At 40.5% G+C, this 25,360-nt stretch overlaps 2 protein-coding genes across 2 annotated transcripts in view; both read right to left on the bottom strand.

Moving 5' to 3' along the window:
• Positions 1 to 25,360, bottom strand: part of LOC108885048 (immunoglobulin superfamily member 10) — a 131,671-nt gene that overhangs the window by 16,243 nt on the left and 90,068 nt on the right. Inside the window, exon 13 of the mRNA XM_051066906.1 lies at positions 13,326 to 13,592. Coding sequence (XP_050922863.1) covers positions 13,326 to 13,592 — 267 coding nt within the window. The remainder of the gene's footprint in view (positions 1 to 13,325; positions 13,593 to 25,360) is intronic.
• LOC108885053 (CD276 antigen) lies at positions 7,240 to 10,447 on the bottom strand. Its single transcript, XM_051066909.1, has 5 exons — positions 10,230 to 10,447; positions 9,191 to 9,508; positions 8,801 to 9,067; positions 8,440 to 8,551; positions 7,240 to 7,951 (listed from the first exon to the last, which is right to left on the bottom strand). The coding sequence occupies exons 1-5, from the start codon at positions 10,300 to 10,302 to the stop codon at positions 7,819 to 7,821; spliced, it is 903 nt and encodes a 300-aa protein (XP_050922866.1). The 5' UTR covers positions 10,303 to 10,447; the 3' UTR covers positions 7,240 to 7,818.

The following is a 25,360-nucleotide window of genomic DNA, read 5'->3' as shown; positions in this document are numbered from 1 at the left end:
GATGTTTGCGGCTCATACAGTCTGGCCCCTGTGGATAAGATGGAAACACCACCGCCTTAACTTGTGTTATTTATATTTTTAACTTTGTAAATGCAGCCAGGGAGGAATATTTCAATATTTAACAAAGTTATAACAACTTGATTTATTGGTTTAGGTAACAGGTGAGATATAATCCTCATGTGGTTTTCTCCAAGTGGTGTTTCTGCTGTTGCTGTGAGTGCTGATGGTGCAGATGTAGATCAGATCAGTTTCACTGTCTGAAAGTATCAGAGAACTACTGATGTTGTAGAGCTGCTGCTCAGTCTGCTGAATGGTGGGTTGGTTCTGGAGGTTCAGGTTGGATGGAGGTCTGGTGGACCAGGTGAGATCAGGTTCAGGGTAGATCCCCTCTGAGCTGCAGATGATCCTGTTTCCTACCTGCTCCATGTTGACTTTACTGACTGGAGCTGCAAGAAAAGAGGATGTTGATGCTGCATATGGATAACTAATCACTAATTAATGTCTTTGTGTATTTCCTGTGTGTCTCTCATACCGTCCACTCTCAGGTTGATCAATGAATCCTTGTTTCCTCTCATGGTGCTGGTGTGACATCTGTATCTGCCCTGGTCCTGAACCTCCACCCCTGTCAGCTGGAGTGAGGCGTTTCCTCTGGAGATCTGGTCCTTGAACAGTGATGTTCTGCCTCTGAAGAACTGGTCCTGGAGTCCGAGCTGGTCTTTGTTGTAGTAGAAGGAGTGGACAGGAGGGTGTCCTTCTGTCTCCTGAATCCAGTGGATGTATATATCAGCTGTGTACTGGAAGCTGCACGGTAAGATGCAGCTCTCCATGAAAACACAGGACACCTCAGTGTCTGCAACACATCAGGTAAAGAGCTTGATGAAACATTGAATGCAGCAGCTCCAGTTTGAACATCATTTCTATCCTGACTGAATAAGATCAGACAGTGAACGCCTCACTCACCTTCTCTGGAAAGAGTTAACATCCACAGAAAGGTCATGACCTCCAACAACAGGGTGAACTGGATCCTGGTCATCCTCCTGTTAGACTTCCTGTGTAGCTCTGCACTGAGAGACAGAACAGAGACATGAAGGTGGAATTTCCACCTGCTGATTGAATTGGTTTCACATTAACCAGTTAATTTATCTGCTCACACACAGGGACTTGCAGACGATGTTAGAAGGACAGGCTGATTCAAACATTGTTAGATGACAGATTATTAATGATAAAGGCAGAGCAGTGAAGTCTGTTTCAGTAAATTCTCCTCACATGTTAAACAGCTCAGCTCCAACCTGTTCTCTGAATGACATCCTCACTCTCAGAAGCTTAACGCTGATAACAAAGATGGCTGTATTCTTTATTTTATTTGGAGACGTGTAAATACCCTCTGTGGGATTTACATCAAGACTGGAGTGTATGTAGGTACATTGTTAAAGAACAGGTCTCATTTCATCCAGTCACAAACTGGATTCTGAACAAGTCTAAGGAAGTCTGGAAAGTATTCAGCCATAAAGAGCAGAAAATACCAAGTATAAAGGATAAAAAAACTGATGTGCACAGTTTGTCAGTAGAAACCACAGATATATATAAAGCAGAAATGTCGGCCTGTTTTCAGTTTTTCACTCTGTCTCAGCCTGTGTTGCACATTGATCTCCGACTACAAACTGCTCTGTTTCATAGATGTTAATAATCTGTAATCACACTGATGATCGATGGAAATGAATAAATAAATTCTCCTCATGTCAAACAGCCCGACTCTCACCTCCCCTCTGAACAACATCCTCACTGACAGAAGCTCAACTTAACGTCAACACGTATCAACAGTTAGAACATGATGAGCTGCTGAAGAATAAATCAACTGGACCTAGAATTAATATCAATATTAAACAGAGGTGAACATCATATTTCTATTCTGTTTGGACACATACCTGATGTCTTCTTCAAAGTGACTGCTCACAGTGGTTCACACTGAGTCTGTTTTGTTCACACTGTGCTCGCTGCTGTAACAGGAAACCACAGAGAAGGAGGTACTGAGGAGGTAGACGGCAGCAAGCTCCTGATCTAGATCTTTTGACTTTACTTTTTAGTATATTCATTGGCAGCCAGAGCAGACTGTACAAACACAGGTTCAGTTTAGTTTGTGTTTCCTCCACAGCACCTGAACGCATCAGAGGGTCAGTTAATCCTTCAGAGTCCAGTGGGGAGGTTTGTTCATCTTCAGCTTCTTGTCCATATGACATGAACGTCTCCATGTTCACACTCATTTAATACAGTCACAGCTCAGGTCCAGGTTGATCTGGACCCAGGTCATGCTCCTGTTAGACTTCATGTGTTGGGGTTTTTTGTTGTGTCTGACCCTAAATTTCTAAACATCATCATCACAATCTTATCATGAATTGTGTTGTTACTTGAGAGTATCAGGGTAAAAATGGAGCTGTATTCTTATTCTAATACATTATTAGCATTCTAGTTTCTATAATATTTTTATAGTGTAACATCTAGAGTTCAGATTCTTTTCCCTTTTTGTTTAAGAGGTTTAAGAAATCTTTAAGAAGGTGCAATGTATATGCACATGTACATTCATATATGACAGAATTACTTAAAAAGAAAAATCTAATTTAATCATAGTATTTCTGTAAAATACTGAACTATTTGTACTTCTATTTGCATACTATACTTTTATTTAACTGGACTAATATTATTAATAGCTGGTATGTGTCATATTATACCCTCAAATGTAATGATCTTTTTTATCATTTTTATCATTACTATAACAGAAAGTCTGGGATCGCCCATCTCTCGCCTCTTGCACCAGAGGAGCATGTCCTACAGGCACTGGCCCGCCCACACTAGACCATCCACGCTTGAGTAAAATACATTTTTTTTAAATCAAAACTCATATAAGTATAGCTTGTGATTTTACTGTTTACTGGGGTTTACAGTAAGAGGCAGCTGCTATTTTAAGTTTGCAGCCATCCAGTTCTCCTTCGGTACTCTCCACGGCGGAAACGGTTACAACGCGCAAAACCCTCATTCAATACTGTCATTTACACCTGTTGTCATTTTCTCTGTTCTTCTCTGCTGTGACTCTGCTACTCTGCCAAAGAGGAAACTGGGAGCTCAAATGCTCAGTGGAGACAGCGCCCTCTGCTGCAAGCGATGGGTATAACAAAGATCATCAAGCTTTAAATCAGTGGATAAGACTGAGAGAAAAGACTGAGAGATCTTTATTTTAATAAAAAACAAACAACTCACTTCAGTAAAAATACAAAAACAGTGATGAACTCTGAACTAGAAAAATGTTTAAAAAAAACACACAAAAACAAGTAAACTACAGCACTAACATCTGCAGCAGCTGTTACCAGGTAAACTCACTATGACAGCAGCTTCAGTACAGTAAACAACCCTACCATAAACACTGGACTTCTAATATGCAGCTTAATAATCAAACCTGTAACTTTCTAAAAAACTATGTCTCACTTTCAAACATTTTATTTCTACAAACAGGAACAGAAGTAGGTGTGTTTCCATTCAAATATCTGGAAACTTGAGATGAAAATTTGTGAAACGTTGGCAAAAGAAAATGAGAATTAGTGTTTGTTCTTAAAACAAACTTGAACGAGGCTAAACTGGAACAGTGTTGTAGTTACTGTGTATTTAGTGCAGTAAGATCTTGGCTCTGTTTAGAGTAGTGTCACCTCTGTTCCAATCCAGTGTTGTTTTGTTGTTTATTTTTTACTGTTTAGTCCAAATGAAGCATCAGGACATGAGGTAGAATCTAATTTAGCTGCTCAAAAGATCTGAATTCCAGCTGCCAGCTTCGTTTCCTCCTCAACACGTTTCCGTGAGGAGACGTTCCTTCATTCGTTCATTCATGTTCTTCAGGTTCCATTTCCCTGCAAACAAAAATGTAATAAACTTTATCATCAAACACAACAACAACATTCACCCTGAGTCCAGTTCTACTCGATGTTTCTGCCTCTTAAAAGGAGGTTTTTCTTTTCCACTGTCGCCCAGTGCTGCTCATGGTGGATCTGTTGGGTCTCTCTTTGTACATGTTATAAAGAGTACAGTCTAGACCTGCTCTGTATGTACAGTGCCTCCAGATCACTTCTGTTGTGAATTGGTCCTATACAGATAAAACTCACTTAACTTACATTTGTATTTCATCATTGTTTGACTCCCTCCTGTTGTTTTCTTGTCGACCTGAGAGAAAAAACATCATCATCAATACAAACAACAAGAAATGAATTAAAAAGTGTCGACATGTTATTTTACCTGTTTTCTTTTTACAGCACAGCAGCAAGAAAACTGCTGTTACGACCAAAATGGCTCCAACCATCACTCCACCTATAATGGCTCCAACATTGGTTGAATCCTCTGAAACAGAAAGAGAGTGAGTGAGTTGAAGTGTCCCTGAATGCATCATGATGGTGTTTTCTGATGTTTGGATGTTTGCAGCTCATACAGATATTACAGATAATAACAGTAGTTGCTCATATAGACTAAGAGTTCCTAACTTAATGCTGCCTCACCTTGACTTTTCTCTCTCCTCAGAAAGGTGTTGGTTATCAGAGTCTCCTCAGCATCACTGACTTCACAGCTGTATATTCCCTCATGATTTACTTGCCTGATCCACCACATTCATTTAATAAAGTTCCAGAGTCTTTTTAAAAACACTTACTTGGTTTAAACAAACTGACTCTCCTGCTGTTGCTGTGAGTGCTGATGGTGCAGATGTAGATCAGATCAGTTTCACTGTCTGAAAGTATCAGAGAACTACTGATGTTGTAGAGCTGCTGCTCAGTCTGCTGGATGCTGGTTTGGTTCTGGAGGTTCAGGTTGGATGGAGGTCTGGTGGACCAGGTGAGATCAGGTTCAGGGTAGATCCCCTCTGAGCTGCAGATGATCCTGTTTCCTACCTGCTCCATGTTGACTTTACTGACTGGAGCTGCAGGAAAAGAGGATGTTGATGCTGCATATGGATAACTAATCACTAATTAATGTCTTTGTGTATCTCCTGTGTGTCTCTCATACCGTCCACTCTCAGGTTAATGAATGACTCCTCCTTCCTGCCATTGGTTCTGGTGTAGCATCTGTATCTGCCCTGGTCCTGAACCTCCACCCCTGTCAGCTGGAGTGAGGCGTTTCCTCTGGAGATCTGGTCCTTGAACAGTGATGTTCTGTTTCTGAAGTGCTGGTCCTGGAGTCCAAGCTGGTCTTTGTTGTCGTAGTAGTGGACAAGAGGGAGTCCTGCTGTCAACTGAATCCAGATGATGACTGGATCAGCTCCGCTCTGGAAGCTGCACGGTAAGATGCAGCTCTCCATGAAAACACAGGACACCTCAGTGTCTGCAACACATCAGGTAAAGAGCTTGTTAATGAGAAACTTGAATCAGAAACAAAGTCAGATTTAGCTGCTGAGACTCTAATGTGAAGATCTGTGTCGTCACATTCAGCCCTGAAACAAGCTGTTTGATGCTCTGTTTGATTCTTCAATGAAATCACAGATTCAAACATCAAATATTCTGACAAACAAACACTGACAACATGCTGCCCTCTGCTGGTCACTGCTGGAAATGATTATTACAATACAACGTAGCTCACTGAGACACTGAATGCAGCAGCTCCAGTTTGAACATCATTTCTATCCTGACTGAATAAGATCAGACAGTGAACGCCTCACTCACCTCCTCTGGAAAGAGTTAACATCCACAGAAAGGTCATGACCTCCAACAACAGGGTGAACTGGACCCTGGTCATCCTCCTGTTAGACTTCCTGTGTAGCTCTGCACTGAGAGACAGAACAGAGACATGAAGGTGGATATGACAGTTACACCTGGGCTGACTGAACTGATTTACTGGTTAGGGCTTCAGATGTTAATCAGGTTATTTATCTGCACACTATTATTTTTCAGTTTGTCTTAAAGGAGCTGACTGAAGACAAGGAAGCTGCAGCTGAAACAACAGGCTGTTAATCAGCCCTTTATAAATATGAGTTTGATGACCTTTTAATTCACACAGTGATCTTCATAATCACCATCAACATTCACAGTGTAATGAGTTAAATTAGTTATTCACCATCTCTAACTTCCACATTAATAATTAGTTTTGATTTGTCACCTCTCAGGGAGCAGAAAAATGACATTCAGAAGTGAAAGCAGAGTAGAGACTTACTGCATTTAATGTTCCTCCCAGATACCTGGAGATAAAACTTGCTGGTTTCACAGTACAGTTGTTCTTCATGCTGATGAATGTGATTTAACCATTTCAGACACCTTCAAACACAGAGCAGGAAGAGCAGAGAGCAGGTTTCCACATGTAAAAAGTCTAAAGACTAAAAGATGAAAGTTGATGAAAAGGAATCAAACAGTTGATTTAGACGACAATAAACTAAAGTTGTGTGTAAAGAAAGATGGTGTGAAATAAGTGAGTGAAGCTGCTCTGTTAGAAAATGCAGTTTATCCTCCAAACCTTTGTCCATCAGTCACAAACAGCCCAGGGACGGTGCTGGCAGTCAATGGAAGAGCTGTCCTCCAACATTAAAACAAGTCAGTCAGTCCACAACCACAGACAATCTGCAGTGGATTCAACTCTGACTGTGAGAGAACTCTCACCACAGAGCAGAGGAGGAGGAGGGTTTAACAGTCTGTTAGATGAGGGAGAGGTTTTCAATCAGTCCTCTCTGTGTTTTACTGACTGACTGAATGACTGATGAGGTTACAGGGCCCCCTGCTGATGAGACGACCAATGAGGATCCAGTGTGTGACTTCAGACAAACTTATTACTGAGCTTTAAAGCAGCTGAAAAGACTGGAACTAAATGAACTTCTCTGTGTGTCTTTGTTATTTCTGTCGACACCTCCGACCAGCAGGGGGCGCTGCCTTGTTTTGGATCAGTGGAAGTGAAGGTTGATGATGCTCAGGTGTTGGTGGTGTTGGTGATTTGATGTTGTGTGTTTTGTGGAGCAGATCGTCCTGTTTGATGTACAGAGCTACAGTGGACAGAGCTGAACATCAGCAAGTGGTGAGATGAATCAATCTGCACAACACATGTCAAGTTTTCATCATGGACACTCTGGACATTTCTTCTCAAAGTGTGTGTCAGCACAAAGTGTCACAAGAGCAGCTCCTCAGTGGCTTTTTAAGGACAGCAAATACACACTAGTGTGTGGAGATACAAGGTTTGTACCCAGAACCAACAACATGATGCTTCACATGAAGTTCAAACTGGACAAGAACAAAACATTCAGTATAGATTTTATTAAGAATAAATCACAGCAAGTATTAAAATACACAGCAGTTATCACCCTCTTATCATTATGACTGAAACATGCACAGAGCAGGTTGGAAATGAATGTGAACCTCTCAGCTAATGACAGAAACAAACCTGGAGTCCAGTCAGTGAAAGCAGATCAGAGCAGTGAGTTAAAGCTCTGACTTAGAAAACTCAAACCTTTAGAGTTTGTTACTCACAACAAACATCTGCCTCATGAAATATCAATCAGAGAGACGAACGATGAAGCTGCATGAAGCAGGAGAGAGTTAAAGAGTCAGAGAGTTCAGATGTTCATCAGTCCACAGTCACTACATTCTACTAATGATATGTAATACTACTACATTAGGCAGGTACATAGTAATGATAAAATACATTTTTACATCAAACAGTCTTTGACCTTCAGTAACTGGACTGACAAGGATGTGTTTGTTAAATGGCTTTAAAAACAGAACTGAAGGTTTTATTTACAACGTTTTCAAATTAATGCTCAGCTCAGTTCTCAGCTGTCACTGAAATGAGATCATCAAAACATCCAGTTATCATTTATATGTTCTGGTCAGTGTGATCAGGGTCTGTATTACCATCAATCAGAGGAGCAATAGATGAGACTTCTCCATTCTGGTGAGAAGTTAATTCATTTGTACGTTCTTCAAGTTCTATTCTCCTGCAAACAAACCTGAAGAAAATTCAGCATCAGAAACATATAAAAGTAAAATCAAAACAATCCTTTATTTCTTCTTCTTCAGTATAAAGATCAAAATAAGCCATGACAGAAATCCTGGTTCCTTCAGTAGATTTTCTGTGTCACTGAGTGAGTTTGATGTTTTCATCTCATGTATTGTGTTAAACTCTGCTTCCAGTCGTCTGACACTCACACTGTGACTGAGATCATCTTTTTAGCTCAGACACCTCTTCATTTCTAAACACACTTTAACTGAGGAGGAAAGATTCACTCATTTGTTTGTGTGGAATCCAAATGATCTGATTGAGTCAAAAACCGATTGTAATTTTTCCATTAACATGTCAACTTTGTGTATGATGCAGTGCAGCAGTGCATTTCTAACGTTTCTCTGTCGACCTGAGAGATTTCCTGAGTCCAAGAAGCATCATCATCAATAAAGACAACAAGAAATGAATGAAGAAATAAGAGGAATGTTATTTTACCTTTTTGTAATATACCACACCAGGACAACTGCTGTTACTGCTGCTACTGCTGCTGCTACAGAAATGGCTCCAACCACTCCACCTGTGATGGCTCCAACATTGGTTGAATCCTCTGAAACAGAAAGAGAGTGAGTCAGTTGAAGTGTCCCTGAATGCATCATGATGATGTTTTCTGATGTTTGGATGTTTGCGGCTCATACAGTCTGGCCCCTGTGGATAAGATGGAAACACCACCGCCTTAACTTGTGTTATTTATATTTTTAACTTTGTAAATGCAGCCAGGGAGGAATATTTCAATATTTAACAAAGTTATAACAACTTGATTTATTGGTTTAGGTAACAGGTGAGATATAATCCTCACGTAGTTTTCTCCAAGTGGTGTTTCTGCTGTTGCTGCGAGTGCTGATGGTGCAGATGTAGATCAGATCAGTTTCACTGTCTGAAAGTATCAGAGAACTACTGATGTTGTAGAGCTGCTGCTCAGTCTGCTGGATGCTGGTTTGGTTCTGGAGGGTCAGGTTGGATGGAGGTCTGGTGGACCAGGTGAGATCAGGTTCAGGGTAGATCCCCTCTGAGCTGCAGATGATCCTGTTTCCTACCTGCTCCATGTTGACTTTACTGACTGGAGCTGCAAGAAAAGAGGAACTTTGTTATCAATTTGACACCATGTTACTACTGTACATTTACAACTGACCTGTACATAACAAACACAGACAAATGTCTTTGTGTATTTCCTGTGTGTCTCTCATACCGTCCACTCTCAGGTTGATGAATGACTCCTCCTTTCCTCTCATGGTGCTGGTGTAGCATCTGTATCTGCCCTGGTCCTGAACCTCCACCCCTGTCAGCTGGAGTGAGGCGTTTCCTCTGGAGATCTGGTCCTTGAACAGAGATGTTCTGTTTCTGAAGAACTGGTCCTGGAGTCCAAACTGGTCTTTGTTGCGGTAGTAGGAGTGGACAGGAAGGTGTCCTGCTGTCACCTGAAACCAGTGGATGACTGGATCAGCTCCGCTCTGGAAGCTGCACGGTAAGATGCAGCTCTCCATGAAAACACAGGACACCTCAGTGTCTGCAACACATCAGGTAAAGAGCTTCATGTTAAGGTTCAATACAGGAAAATATCCACTTCATCTTTATCAAAGAGAGTAAACTAAACATTAGAAACATCTCTGCAGCCTGGAAGAGAAGCATTAAGGTGAAACAACTTCAAAAAGTATAAAAGCACCATCAATGGAATTAAGACCAGAGTCAGATAAGTTATGAAAGAGGGGAAGTCTGGGCTGAAATGAATAAAGAGCGTTAGGAAACAGCTTGACAGGATTTTGTGGTCCACTGGATGTTTAGCTTTTCCAAACGCTCTCAGTGGATGTGGTCGACTGTTTAACGTTTTACAACAGATGACACATGCAATATGGTCTATTTTCTGCCAGTTACAGTTGCATGTTTTTCAGTGCAGGCTCAGCACCATTTTTGCTGAGAGAGAGATTGTAGCTTCTGCATCTTTGAGGACTGTGACTAGATTAATCCACTGAAAGAATCTGAATCCATCCTCAGCCTCCTCTTGACTTTATATTTGGAGAAAAATACAGAGAGGTTCCACTGAGAGCCTCTTTAAGAGCTGGTCTGTTGAATCACTTATAACCCTGAATATAATCAAGTTAGAATTGGTAGTCCTAGATGACTATGCTCAGTATCAACAAGTGTTGAACACGTGGCCTCACATTAACTGTGACTCCTGTATACACCAAGCAGCAGACAGCCTCTATTTCAATCACTTAAAGTTCACTTACCTCCTGTTGTGAGAGTCAGCAGCAACAGAACAGACAGGACACAGCTGAGCCTGCTCATTCTCTGTAGTGTCATCTGCACTGTGTGGATCCCTCACACACACCAAAACTTAATCAGACAGGAAGGGACTGTCAAAAATAATCTAGTGTCAGTTTTCTTTCAGTGTCAGTGAGCTTTAGAGCAGCTGAAACAACTGTAAGAAACTGTAGTGAAATCAGGTCAACATGTAGAATCAGAGCATGAGCTGCAGGAGAAAACAGATAAATCAATAAGAGAAAGATCAGCATATAAACATGATGAGACAGTTACCATAAGAGCAAGCAAAACACAAATAAAAATCTCTCCTTATTATATCATAGACTTTTACAGAAGCTCCAGAAAATGACATTTCTATTTATTATTTTATTATAAGTTATCACCCTGTGTCTCTGTCACCCAGGTTCTGAGCAAACACATTTCTAAACTTCCCTCACATTGAGAGACATGTGGTTACAGTTCTGACACCATTAGTTCCTTATTCTCAGTGCTGTTATGTTGTGCTGTGTGTGCTAGTGTTCTTTTGTCTTGAGTTGGAGGAGTCTCCTGATCATGTGGTGGAGCTGCAGCAGAGGATGAGGAGGAGTCTGGAGCTTTGTCTGGTTTCATATGTTAAGCTTTTCACAGACAAACCAGTGTGTTCCTGCAGTGTAGTGCAGAGCCTCAGATACAGACTTCATCCTGGTCTGATCTGGTTTTTCTCTCTCTGTTCTGTGAAGATGAAACCAAACAGGAGAGGCCATCGTTTGCTGAGACACTGATGGAGGATCAGTTAATCCTTCAGAGTCCAGTGGAGAGGTTGGAGAACATCTCCATGTTCACACTGATTTAATACAGTCACAGTTCAGGACTGCATATGAGGCATCATGTTTGTGGGCTGTTCGCACGTCTGTACGAACATCTGTCAATACCATTTGTAGTTTTACTTTTTACAGCACAGCACCAGGAAAACTACTGCTGCTGCTGCTACGACCAAAATGGCTCCAACCATCACTCCACCTATAATGGCTCCAACATTGGTTGAATCCTCTGAAACAGAAAGAGAGTGAGTGAGTTGAAGTGTCCCTGAATGCATCATGATGGTGTTTTCTGATGTTTGGATGTTTGCAGCTCATACAGATATTACAGATAATAACAGTAGTTGCTCATATAGACTAAGAGTTCCTAACTTAATGCTGCCTCACCTTGACTTTTCTCTCTCCTCAGAAAGGTGTTGGTTATCAGAGTCTCCTCAGCATCACTGACTTCACAGCTGTATATTCCCTCATGATTTACTTGCCTGATCCACCACATTCATTTAATAAAGTTCCAGAGTCTTTTTAAAAACACTTACTTGGTATAAACAAACTGACTCTCCTGTCAGAATCAGTGGAGGCAGAGATCAAATCTATGTCGTTGACATTCATTGACACAGAAAATTGTTATGGTCCCAGCTCGAGTTTTAAATGTTTATTGTTGAGTCAGAAAGAAAAAATGAAAACAGAAATCCTGTTTTTTTTATCATTTATTTTATTTGGAGGCCTATAAATTGTTTTTATGTAATTTACTGAAGACTGAGTGTATGTATGTTTTTAATGTTTACATGACATTTCAAAAGTTACAGACCTCAGGATGGGTGTTAACAGAAAGGAAAAGGTTCATGAAGTCAGTAACAGACTGATGAGGTTACAGCGCCCTCTGCTGGACAGAAACTGAAAACACAGCTTATCTGTTTTCAGAGCTCTGAGAGAAATTTAATTCATTAAAATTCCTCCTTGTTTCCTCTGATGGTGCTGGTGAAGCATCTGTATCTGCCCTGGTCCTGAACCACCCTCACCTTCACCCTCTACCTCTCACCTTCTGACTCTGGTAAGGAGTCAGAAGGTGAGAGGTAGTCTCCTTGTTAGTATCATGGATGGACTAGTGAACAGGACTAACAGGTCCGGGACCAGAAAATAATCAATATAGATTTTTATTCAAATAAAATGTATACATACAGTAAACCAGAGCAGAAACATCCAGCTCCTTTGCTCAATATCTCAGAAGAAGAGACAGGACGTCCTTCTTCTAAAAACCTGAGTGTCATGAGCTGGAGTCTGTCCACAAAGCTTCATGCTGAACACAGTTTAGTGTAGAAACAGTCAAAGTGCAAAGTTAATTCATAAAATACATTTTAAACTCAAACAGTTCTTGACCTTCATTGATCAGTTTGAGAAGGATGTGTTTGCTAAACAACTTAAAAACCTGAACTGAAGGATCATGTTGACAATGTTTTCAAATTTGTGCTCAGTTCAGTTCTCAGCTTCAGCTTAACACTGGTTCATTGTAGCTTTGTTTTTTCTTCTGGACCTGAAATGAGTTCATCAATACGTCCAACTATCATTTAATCCTTCTGTTCATAGTCGACAGGTTCATTTATCTTCAGCTGTTTTTGTTTCCACTTCTCGTCCATATTGACCTGAATGTCTCAGTGTTCACAGTCATTTAATACAGTCACAGCTCAGGACTGCTCAGAGTGATCAGAGTCTTCATTTCATCCAATCAGAGGATCATTAGATGAGGCTACTCCATTCTGGTGAGACGTTGCTTCATCGAAGTGTTTAAGTTCATTTTCTCTGCAAACAAAATAAAATTCAAAACTAAATGTAAAAATAAATGTAAACTAAAAACAATTCCTCATTTATTCTAAAGTATAAAGAGCAAGATAAACCATCATAGAAGTTAATTTCTAACTAGAGGTTAACTGAAGGGAAAGCTGATGAATGTGATTTTACCTTTTTTTTATATACCACACCAGGAAAACTACTACTGCTGCTGCCAACAAAATAGGTCCAACCACTCCACGTGCAATTTCTCTAAATTTGGTTGAATCCTCTGAAACAGAAAGAGAGTGAGTGAGTTGAAGTGTCCCTGAATGCATCATGATGGTGTTTTCTGATGTTTGGATGTTTGCAGCTCATACAGATATTACAGATAATAACAGTAGTTGCTCATATAGACTAAGAGTTCCTAACTTAATGCTGCCTCACCTTGACTTGTATATTCCCTCATGAAAGTTTCAGAGTCTTTTTAAAAACACTTACTTGGTATAAACAAACTGACTCTCCTGCTGTTGCTGCGAGTGCTGATGGTGCAGATGTAGATCAGATCAGTTTCACTGTCTGAAAGTATCAGAGAACTACTGATGTTGTAGAGCTGCTGCTCAGTCTGCTGGATGCTGGTTTGGTTCTGGAGGTTCAGGTTGGATGGAGGACTGGTGGACCAGGTGAGATCAGGTTCAGGGTAGATCCCCTCTGAGCTGCAGATGATCCTGTTTCCTACCTGCTCCATGTTGACTTTACTGACTGGAGCTGCAAGAAAAGAGGAACTTTGTGATGAATTTGACACCACGTTTACACTGTACTGTACACATAAAAAGCACAAACAAGTGGTTTTGTGTATTTCCTGTGTGTCTCTCATACCGTCCACTTGCAGGTTGACAAATGAATCCTTGTTTCCTCTCATGGTGCTGGTGTAGCATCTGTATCTGTCCTGGTCCTGAACCTCCACCCCTGTCAGCTGGAGTGAGGCGTTTCCTCTGGAGATCTGGTCCTTGAACAGTGATGTTCTGCCTCTGAAGTGCTGGTCCTGGTGTTCAAGTTGGTCTTGGTTTTCGAAATAGGAGTGGACAAGTCTTGATGTCAGCTGAGTCCAGACGATGACCAGATTGTCGTTGACCTGGGTGCTGCACGGTAAGATGCAGCTCTCCATGAAAACACTGGATACTTCAGTGTCTGTAACACGTCATTAAATTGAGGACAAAGTTGATTCCTCGTAAAGGCCTCTATAACTGTTCAGTTTCCTGTTAAAACTTTCACAGTGAATAAGTCCACTTGATTTGTATCAAGCTAAATATTAGAAACACATGACAGAAACTACAGCCTGTAAAGAAGCATTAAGATGAATCAACACCTTTTTAAAACAGTTTGATCAGAAACCTGGATACTGAATGATGTGAATTCATCTCATTATTCTGAAGCCTGTAAGAACAGAGATATACTGTACACCTTTGCTTTCAGCATGCAGATGTGGTCGTCTGACTTTAACTCAGCTCAGTGTTTAACGAACATGACACTGGACATAAAACCACTGCTTTCAACAACACATGACACATCAACTGTCATTGTCACATGTTTTGCTCCTGATCAAAGTCTAAGACACAGTTTCAGTTTTGATTCTCTTTTTGTTTGTTGTCACCAACACGTCTTCCATCTTTGGTGAAGTCTGAGATTTAGTTGGTCTTAATAAAAGAGAGAAAGATAAGTTAAATCAACTCAATGGATCCTCAGCCTCTAAAAAATACTTCAAGTGTCACTCACCTCCTCTTGTAGGAGTCAGCAACATAACAGACAGAAGCAGAGACCACAGGACACAGCTGACCATGGTCGTCCTCTGTTTGTCATCTGTTCTGTGTAGATACCACTGTCCCAGCAGAGTTTACTGAATCACACGACTGCTCACAAGTCTACAAGAGAGAGTTCACTCATTTGGAATACTGTAGAAATGAACAAATATTCTACTAATGAAACAACATCTGAACCAAACACTGAAAATCCAAACGTATTAAAAAGTAACAAAATCATAAAGGTATCAAGGCTAGAATACAGTCTTCAGATATTAAACAAAGCAAACTTACATGTCATTGAGCCGACACAGTCCAAACTATGGAGGGATGAGACGGTGTTAGGGTGGTGGTGGACAGTCTCCTCACCCACCGTCAGACTAACACTTAACTGTAATGTGGTTGTTGTTGGGAAATGAAATGTAGGAACTTGTGGCAAATGGAGGCATGAAGTGAAGAAAAGAGGAGAACAGAGGGAGGAGTAGATCAAATACAGAACTGAAAGATAATCTTATATGTCCATGTTATTAAATCTGATCTAATGAGAGTAAGTGTAAAAGAACAGAGGATGTAACATGTCAACAAGATGAAAGTGGAGCTGTACTGGAGGTAATTCTTCCAACTGTAGTGTAACTGCCTCTGTGGCCACCAGAGGGCGCCGAGAGCAACTGAGAGAGAGTGAAAGTGAAAGTAATGAAAGTAACAAAGGAGCCCAACATAAACATGATCACCTGGGAGAATGAGTGTCATTGATGGAGGCTGATCATACTGATGCTTAACCACCTGATCTAATCAACTGTCTGAACAGATGGATCAATATTCATATTTGTGTCTGAAAGTCACACATTTTATTAATGAACTTCAGTCGCTAACGAAGCAACACCACCATCTAGTGGTGATGCTGGAAAACAGCAGCACAGAATCAATTTATTCCAACACTTTAAACAAGAGAACAGATGAAACAGGAGGATCTGAAGGTTAAACCAGATCATAACATGATCAGTTTTACAGACTTGTTGATGACAGTTCTGCAGTTTAAAGAGAGCGAGACAGAGGCTTTATAATTTTCAGTTTCCTTCATTAATCCAACAAACAATGTTCTTTAGTTAATACATTTACATTATATAAAAGTTTTAAAAGATATAAAAGTTTTGTTCACAGTCATTTAACATATATGAATATTTAATATAATTCACTTCAATTTAAACACTTTATTTACAATACAATAAATAAATAAATAAATCACAAGTTGTGTGGCTGTATAATAGATAGTTGAAAGGTAATTTTAGGTCACACCTCAGGACTGCAGGGTGTGACCAGAGTCTTCAAATGAAACAATCTCCATTTCCCTGCAAACAAGTTGAAATAAGATTCTGCATCAAGGTAAAACAATCCATATAAGAGAGAAACACAGAGCAGAACTCACTGAGTGAGTCTGATGTTTTCATCTCATGTATTGTGACTGAGATCATCTTTTTAGCTCAGACACCTCTTCATTTCTAACTAGATCTGAACTTTTAACTTCATGACAACAATATTCTCCTTTAACAAGTTCATTTCTAACACAGAAGATTTACTTACATTTGGTTTCATCATTGTTTCACTTTCTCACGTTGTTTTCTTGTCAACCTGAGAGAAAAAACATCATCATCAATACAAACAATAAGAAATGAATTAAAAAGTGAAGACAGAATGTTATTTTACCTCTTTTCTTTTTATGGTACAGCACAACTACAGCTGGCCCTGCTGCTGCTGCTGCTGCTGCTATGAGCAAAAAGGCTGCATACACCTCCCATGTAACGTCTCTAACTTTGGTTAAATTCCCTGAAACAGAAAGAGAGTGAGTCAGTTGAAGTGTCCCTGAATGCATCATGATGGTGTTTTCTGATGTTTGGATGTTTGCAGCTCATACAGATATTACAGATAATAACAGTAGTTGCTCATATAGACTAAGAGTTCCTAACTTAATGCTGCCTCACCTTGACTTTTCTCTCTCCTCAGAAAGGTGTTGGTTATCAGAGTCTCCTCAGCATCACTGACTTCACAGCTGTATATTCCCTCATGATGTGACTCACTCATTGTTTGTGTTTGTGTTATTAGAATCATTATTTAGAGGATGGAGCCTTGACATGATGAAAATTTCTCACACTCACTTGGTTTAAACAAAGCTGCTCTCCTGCTGTTGCTGCGAGTGCTGATGGTGCAGATGTAGATCAGATCAGTTTCACTGTCTGAAAGTATCAGAGAACTACTGATGTTGTAGAGCTGCTGCTCAGTCTGCTGGATGCTGGTTTGGTTCTGGAGGGTCAGGTTGGATGGAGGTCTGGTGGACCAGGTGAGATCAGGTTCAGGGTAGATCCCCTCTGAGCTGCAGATGATCCTGTTCTCTACTCGCAATATCTTGACTTTACTGACTGGAGCTGCAAGAAAAGAGGAACTTTGTTATGAATTTGACACCATGTTACTACTGTACATTATAGAAACAAAAACACAAATAAATAGGTTTTTGTATTCTTTGTGTCTCTCATACCGTCCACTTTCAGGTTGATAAATGACGACTCCTCTCCTCTGATGGTGTTGGTGTAGCATCTGTATCTGTCCTGGTCCTGAACCTCCACCCCTGTCAGCTGGAGTGAGGCGTTTCCTCTGGAGATCTGGTCCTTGAACAGTGATGTTCTGTTTCTGAAGTACTGGTCCTGGAGTCCAAGCTGGTCTTGGTTCCTGTAGAAGGAGTGGACATAAAGGTTTCCTTCTGTCTCCTTAATCCAGTGGATGACTGGATCAGCTCCGCTCTGGAAGCTGCACGGTAAGATGCAGCTCTCCATGAAAACACAGGACACCTCAGTGTCTGCAACACATCAGGTAAAGAGCTTGTTAATGAGAAACTTGAATCAGAAACAAAGTCAGATTTAGCTGCTGTGTAATGTTTGTCCCTTTATTAACAATAGGTAACAATAAATAAACACAAGAAGTATTTAATATCCATAGACCACCAAAACAATGCTGTAGTGCAAACTCTCTCAGCAAAATACTGAATCCTCCACTTTTTGACCTTTGACCTTTAATAACTAATCAATTTAAACTTCACAGTGGCTCATCAGATAGCATATGTCTGAGCTTGTTTCATTTTAATAGCTCTTAGAGGCCTCAAGGTTTGAGTAAAGCTCTCAGCTGATCAGCAGATCTTTGAAGTTTATTGGCCTCGTCCTTCGAATTACCAGGTTTGCAGAAATATAGATGTAGAAATACCAGAACTGTCTACAATGAAAATGAGTTTAAATGCATTGAAAGGACTTTATAGGGTGAAGGTGATCACTCAACCCTGACTGTGGGGGTCTAGCATTTAGGCCTGCGCTCTTCTTTTGGTGCAAACCCATGTGACAGTCCTGCCTGACTATGCTTTATGTTCAAAGGTAATGGAGACCCATGGTTGGTGCAGCCAGCCACAGTGGCCAGTGCCTCTACTGCAGCAGAAGAGATGTCATCTAAAGATTTTGAATCCGGCGCAAGCAAGAGAAAAAAGAAAGCAAAACAAGTAGATACTCAAGCTTCTGTGTGTGTGTGTGTGTGTGTGTGTGTGTGTGTGTGTGTGTGTGTGTGTGTGTTTGTGTGTGTTTGTGTGCATATAAATAAGTAGAGATAGAGAACAGGTATGTATATTATTTTGGTCTTCTGATAGAAAAAAGGTCTCTACCAAAGACAAAGCCAAACCCTGTCATGGCTGACTGGTTGTCATAAAGCTGTTCTTTCTTTCATGTTGTAGGATAAGACAACAGAAACAGAAAGTCAGTTTGAAAAATCACTGTCAGTAGTCCAGTGAGGGGTGAGGGGTCTAAAATGAAAGTGTTCATGAGGTCTCCTGACTGGTTCTGCAGGATTCCACTTACAGAAAGTATCTGACAGCTATCTGATGAAAAATGTCTGTTTTGACAATGGACTTCTCTTATAAGACACTAGACATAGACATCTAGCCAGTTGATCTACCGGTCTGTACAACCTCAGGCTGTGCAACCAAACATTATTCAAACCAACACAACTTTATTTTAAACTGTAGTGGAGTTTCTACAGATATAAAACTGTCTAAAATTTTGGGAGTGTGTGAAATGATGCACACGACACAGGTCATCCAGATTGTATGTACATGTAGCAAGAGCTGAACACCTCTTCTACGTTAGAACACTGCATCATCTGCATACATAAGTTTCCAAAAGACCTCAATAAAACACATACAAACAGAGGAGTTTTTGTCTCCATATTTAGCATTTTCCTTGAGAGCATGAATAAAGTCAAACTGGTTATTAGTGATATAAACAAACCTTGTTAGCAGCAGTCATATCCTACAATACAGTACAATGTTTAAGAGGTGATTTATGTGTTTTATGTTTAGATGTGAATAAGATCAGACGGCTGTGAACGCCTCACTCACCTCCTCTGGTAAAAGTCAGCAGAAAGTTCAGGATCAGAAAAAACACTGTAACCTTGACCACAGCCATCCTCCTGTTAGACTTCCTCTGTCAGAGCTGCTGTGTTCTGATAATAATGTAAATCCACAGCAGAGTGACGTTCATGCAAAGTTGGCAAACCAGTCTGACCACATACAGTCAGTCTTTGTAGAGGAAGTCAGGATTTATTTTGAATCACGAACTAAATGCCTCTCTGTCTGTCACCTCCTCTGGATGGTTCAAGTTTCCTCTGTTGCATTTTTTCATCTATAAAGCACCACCAGACGTGTTCACACTGTGAATCCACACCTACAGTGTAATTATACCTCTGAGGTTAGATGGATTGATAACTAATGTGGATGAAACCCAATGTCTTTACATAGTTTATTTATTTGTGAATAAAATCTTAAATGCCCTATAGTTCAATACAAAAAGACATCAACACAAGGTTCAATACATATTTTTTTAATCAAATTAAATTTGCCATAAATTAAAACAATACAAATAAAAAAATATGTATCACTTCCCTTCATGTCACCGGGTAGATTCTGTTCCTTCATTTGATTATTTCTGGTTCAGTGAATGTGCTGTTTGTGTTGAAGCTGCTCTGTTAATGCTGTCTGTGTTACTGTTTTACTCCAGTGGTTGAAGTTCTCTCTGTGCAGAAGTGAACTCTGTGAAATCACTGCAGGATGTCGTCACAGTTACAACACACTGAAACCTTTCTGAGTCTGAGTGGAGCATCAGAACATGATGTAGAACAGGAACAACATCAGAGGATCAGTTAATCCTTCAGATTCTAGTGGAGAGGTTTGTTCATCTTCAACTCTTCTTCTTTATATGACATGAATGTCTGTGGTTTGCATCAGGATTTCACCTTTCTGACGAGATGTTGTTCTTCTTCAAACCTTTAACTTTTTACTCCTCTGAGCTGCTGACGTCCATGGTCAGAGGCTTTATGTTTGCAGGTTGTCGCCCGTCTCTATGAGCATCCATACATCCTTTTCTCATGAAGAGTTTTGCACAGCAGTAGCCCACCAGGCCTGCTGATACGGCCAGAATGACCACAACCACCACACCTGTAATGCCTCTGACTTGGGTTGAGTTCCCTGAAACAGAGAAAGAGTCAGTTAGTTGAAGTGTCCCAGCTGTATATTCCCTTTACTTGCCTGAGCCACCACATTCATTTAATAAACAACAAAAAAAACCCACTTACTTGTTATAAACAAAGTGACTCTCCTGCTGTTGCTGCGAGTGCTGATGGTGCAGATGTAGATCAGATCAGTTTCACTGTCTGAAAGTATCAGAGAACTACTGATGTTGTAGAGCTGCTGCTCAGTCTGCTGGATGCTGGTTTGGTTCTGGAGGTTCAGGTTGGATGGAGGACTGGTGGACCAGGTGAGATCAGGTTCAGGGTAGATCCCCTCTGAGCTGCAGATGATCCTGTTTCCTACCTGCTCCATGTTGACTTTACTGACTGGAGCTGCAAGAAAATAGAGGATGTTGTTAATTACAGTTAATGTCTTTGTGTATTTTCTGTGTGTCTCTCATACCGTCCACTCTCAGGTTGATGAATGACTCCTCCTTCCTGCTGTTGGTGCTGGTGTGACATCTGTATCTGCCCTGGTCCTGAACCTCCACCCCTGTCAGCTGGAGTGAGGCGTTTCCTCTGGAGATCTGGTCCTTGAACAGAGATGTTCTGTTTCTGAAGCGCTGGTTCTGGAGTCTGAGCTGGTCTTTGTTGTGGTAGTGGTGGACAAGAAGGAATCGTTCTGTCAACTGAATCCAGTGGATGACTGGATCAGCTCCGCTCTGGAAGCTGCACAGTAAGATGCAGCTCTCCATGAAAACACAGGACACCTCAGTGTCTGCAACACATCAGGTAAAGAGACACTGATCAATGTTCAGTTCAGTTCAGTTCAGTTAAGACCTGATTGTTAATGCTTTAGACAGTTGTTTTTATCCACACTAACACAACAGAGTTTTACTTAATATTTAGAGACTTACATCAGAAAACAAACTGTATCTCATGTTAGTGTCTATATTAACAATAGAACACACCACCAAAACAATGCAGTACTGCAACAACATCAGTGAAAACTACCATAATCAAAGTAACCACAGTAAGTAAAATCAGACCTGAAAAAATTCATTTTAGCAACAATGGAAAACTCTTTTCTCAACTCTTTTTGACCTTTGGCCTTTAATAGGTTCACAGTAGCTGTGTCATTTGAATAGCTTTTAGAGGCCTCAAGTAAAAGGCTCCAGTGTTTCACAAGAATAAAATGTTTTGTAAAGCTCTCAGCTGCTCAGCAGATCTGCTCTCTCTTACTTTGCAGACTGGCTTTACAGAAATAAAGATTCAGAAATATCAGGACCACCCGTGAAACAACAATGAACATTATTAACTTAATGGTAACACTACTTAAAGCATAGTTAAAAAACTAAGCACCAGTAGTAATAATAAAATTAAATATTCTGTTCTTGTCATCTTAATCACTATTTCATTATTTATTTTTATATTATTCTAGTGTTAATGGTAATGATAGTGTAGATAGTAAAAACTATTGGAATTTAAAACACAGCAACCCTACTATAATATCTATATCTCTATGTAATTGTTGACAAACTGTTCTTGCTGTCACAGTCTGATCATGTTCTACACTGACATTCTCAGTCACCTGAGGAAAAGTTGCTCCTCTGTTTTTCCTTACATATCACACTAATGTACTGACGTCTTTCCCATGGATCTAAATACAGATGTAACTGTAGCCAGTGCCTCTACTGCAGCAGAAGAGATGTCATCTAAAGGACATTTTTAATCCGGCGCAAGCAAGAGAAAAAAGAAAGCAAAACAAGTAGATACTCAAGAGATACTCAAGTAGATACTCTATCTGACAGCTATCTGATGAAAAATGTCTGTTTTGACAATGGACTTCTCTTATAAGACACTAGACATAGACATCTAGCCAGTTGGTCTACCGGTCTGTACAACCTCAGGCTGTGCAACCAAACATTATTCAAACCAACACAACTTTATTTTAAACTGTAGTGGAGTTTCTACAGATATAAAACTGTCTAAAATTTTGGGAGTGTGTGAAATGATGCACACGACACAGGTCATCCAGATTGTATGTACATGTAGCAAGAGCTGAACACCTCTTCTACGTTAGAACACTGCATCATCTGCATACATAAGTTTCCAAAAGACCTCAATAAAACACATACAAACAGAGGAGTTTTTGTCTCCATATTTAGCATTTTCCTCGAGAGCATGAATAAAGTCAAACTGGTTATTAGTGATATAAACAAACCTTGTTAGCAGCAGTCATATCCTACAATACAGTACAATGTTTAAGAGGTGATTTATGTGTTTTATGTTTAGATGTGAATAAGATCAGACAGCTGTGAACGCCTCACTCACCTCCTCTGGTAAAAGTCAGCAGAAAGTTCAGGATCAGAAAAAACACTGTAACCTTGACCACAGCCATCCTCCTGTTAGACTTCCTCTGTCAGAGCTGCTGTGTTCTGATAATAATGTAAATCCACAGCAGAGTGACGTTCATGCCAAGTTGGCAAACCAGTCTGACCACATACAGTCTGACTGAATCTGAGCAGCTGAGGGTAGCATCACATTCTCACTTGTTGCCAAAATAATCAGTGCTGTATAATAGTGTCCAAGTGCTTCAGCAGGAAGTCCACAGAAAAATCAAGACTGCTTCAAGTACAACACAGTAATTTTCAAAACTGTCACCAAGACACTAGAATCAGCAACATGATGTGTTTACTGTCTCTGACTTCTTCTGCACTGACAGAGTGTACAGATCTGTAACCTACAGAGGAGCTATAGACTGTCTGTGTGTGTATTTAAAACCAGAGAAACTCTGGATCAGAGGAGAAAGAAACAAAAATAGATAATAAAAAGAAAACCAGACGCTGACTGACGCTCAGTTTCTTTGTTTCAGTCAGATCTGTGGATTCAGATGCAGCAGAGGTTAAACTGAGGCAGCACAGAGCAAAGATGGTCGATGTTCTCTGACTCCATCTATTGTCCAGTCTTTGTAGAGGAGGTGAGGATTTATTTTGAGTCAAGAACTAAATGCCTCTCTGTCTGTCACCTCCTCTGGATGGTTCAAGTTTCCCCTGTTGCATTTTTTCATCTATAAAGCACCACCAGACGTGTTCATGCTGTGAATCCACACCTACAGTGTAATTATACCTCTGAGGTTAGATGGATTGATAACTAATGTGGATAAAACTAAATCTACCTACATGGCTAATCATCAGTAGAGACAGGTGAGGTGATCTTTACACAGTTTATTTAACATTTAACACAACAACAGAATGTAAATATGAATACAATCCACAATGCACTGCAGTTCAGTACAAAATAACATCAACACGAGGTGAACGTACCAAATTAAACGTCCATAAAGATTCATTTAGTGGCTGATTATTAAAAAGTACAAATAGAAAAAAACAACAACAACAGAAAACTAAAAAATGAGATGTTGTTCTTCTTCAAACCTTTAACTTTTTACTCCTCTGAGCTGCTGACGTCCATGGTCAGAGGCTTTATGTTTGCAGGTTGTCGCCCGTCTCTATGAGCATCCATACATCCTTTTCTCATGAAGAGTTTTGCACAGCAGTAGCCCACCAGGCCTGCTGATACGGCCAGAATGACCACAACCACCACACCTGTAATGCCTCTGACTTGGGTTGAGTTCCCTGAAACAGAGAAAGAGTCAGTTAGTTGAAGTGTCCCTGAATGCCTCATGCTGCTGACTTTGTTATGAATTTCTTCTACAGTACATTTATAAATGCACTTCATATAAAACTCTGTCATACCGTCCACTCTCAGGTTGATGAATGACTCCTCCTTTCCTCTCATGGTGCTGGTGAAGCATCTGTACCTGCCCTGGTCCTGAACCTCCACCCCTGTCAGCTGGAGTGAGGCGTTTCCTCTGGAGATCTGGTCCTTGAACAGTGATGTTCTGTTTATGAAGCTCTGGTTCTGGTGTCTGAGCTGGTCTTGGTTGCTGTAGAAGACGTGGACATAAAGGTCGCCTGCTGTCACCTGAGTCCACTGGATTTTTATATCAGCTCCGCTCTGGAAGCTGCACGGTAAGATGCAGCTCTCCATGAAAACACAGGACACCTCAGTGTCTGCAACACATCAGGTAAAGAGCTTGTTAATGAGAAACTTGAATCAGAAACAAAGTCAGATTTAGCTGCTGAGACTCTAATGTGAAGATCTGTGTCGTCACATTCAGCCCTGAAACAAGCTGTTTGATGCTCTGTTTGATTCTTCAATGAAATCACAGATTCAAACATCAAATACTCTGACAAACAAACACTGACAACATGCTGCCCTCTGCTGGTCACTGCTGGAAATGATTATTACAATACAACGTAGCTCACTGAGACACTGAATGCAGCAGCTCCAGTTTGAACATCATTTCTATCCTGACTGAATAAGATCAGACAGTGAACGCCTCACTCACCTCCTCTGGAAAGAGTTAACATCCACTGAAAGGTCATGACCTCCAACAACAGGGTGAACTGGACCCTGGTCATCCTCCTGTTAGACTTCCTGTGTTAACGCTGCAGTGGGAAGAAATAAATATGAAACAGAAAAATGAAGGAGGGTGTGGAGTTTACACTTTGCTGAACTGGTTCTACTGGTTGTTGAAAGGAGCTGCAGCCACGACTGAAACAACAGACTGTGTCAATCAGCACTTTTCTTTAAAACACAGAGAAGTGAACAACAGGAAGTTTAAAGTTTATTAAAAAAGAGACAAAACAAAACTTTATTTATAAAACCTTGATGGCCGTTTACAGCAGAAATAATGTAGTAAAAGCTTCACACTGTAATGACTGTATATCTGAGGGAGTCAGACTGGGCGACTGTCAGTGAACGCCTCACTCAGAGACTCACTGTGACTCTGACGACCAATGAGGATCCAGTGTGTGACTTCAGACAAACTTATTACTGAGCTTTAAAGCAGCTGAAAAGACTCTTCTGTTGATACCTCCGACCAGCAGGGGGCGCTGCCTTGTTTTGGATCAGTGAAAGTGAAGGTTGATGATGCTCAGGTGTTGGTGATTTGATGTTGTGTGTTTTGTGGAGCAGATTGTCCTGTTTGATGTACAGAGCTACAGTGGACAGAGCTGAACATCAGCAAGTGGTGAGATGAATCAATCTGCACAACATATGTCAAGTTTTCATCATGGACACTCTGGACATTTCTTCTCAAAGTGTGTGTCAGCACACACAATGTAGATTTTTATTTGA

This window comes from Lates calcarifer, linkage group LG24 (genome assembly GCF_001640805.2).
Source record: "Lates calcarifer isolate ASB-BC8 linkage group LG24, TLL_Latcal_v3, whole genome shotgun sequence".
Lineage (NCBI taxonomy): Eukaryota > Metazoa > Chordata > Actinopteri > Centropomidae > Lates > Lates calcarifer.
This window is presented reverse-complemented; position numbering and strand designations above follow the sequence as displayed.

Bases quoted from the DNA above. Each gene is read 5' to 3' on its own strand.
- LOC108885053 (XM_051066909.1), bottom strand. From the start codon at position 10,302: ATGACACTACAGAGAATGAGCAGGCTCAGCTGTGTCCTGTCTGTTCTG. The intron at 8,552-8,800 runs GTGAGGATTATA...TTTCTGTTTCAG, and splicing joins CACCACTTGGAGAAAACTAC to AGGATTCAACCAATGTTGGA. The intron at 7,952-8,439 runs GTAAAATAACAT...AATTTTCTTCAG, and splicing joins GTGTGGTATATTACAAAAAG to GTTTGTTTGCAGGAGAATAG.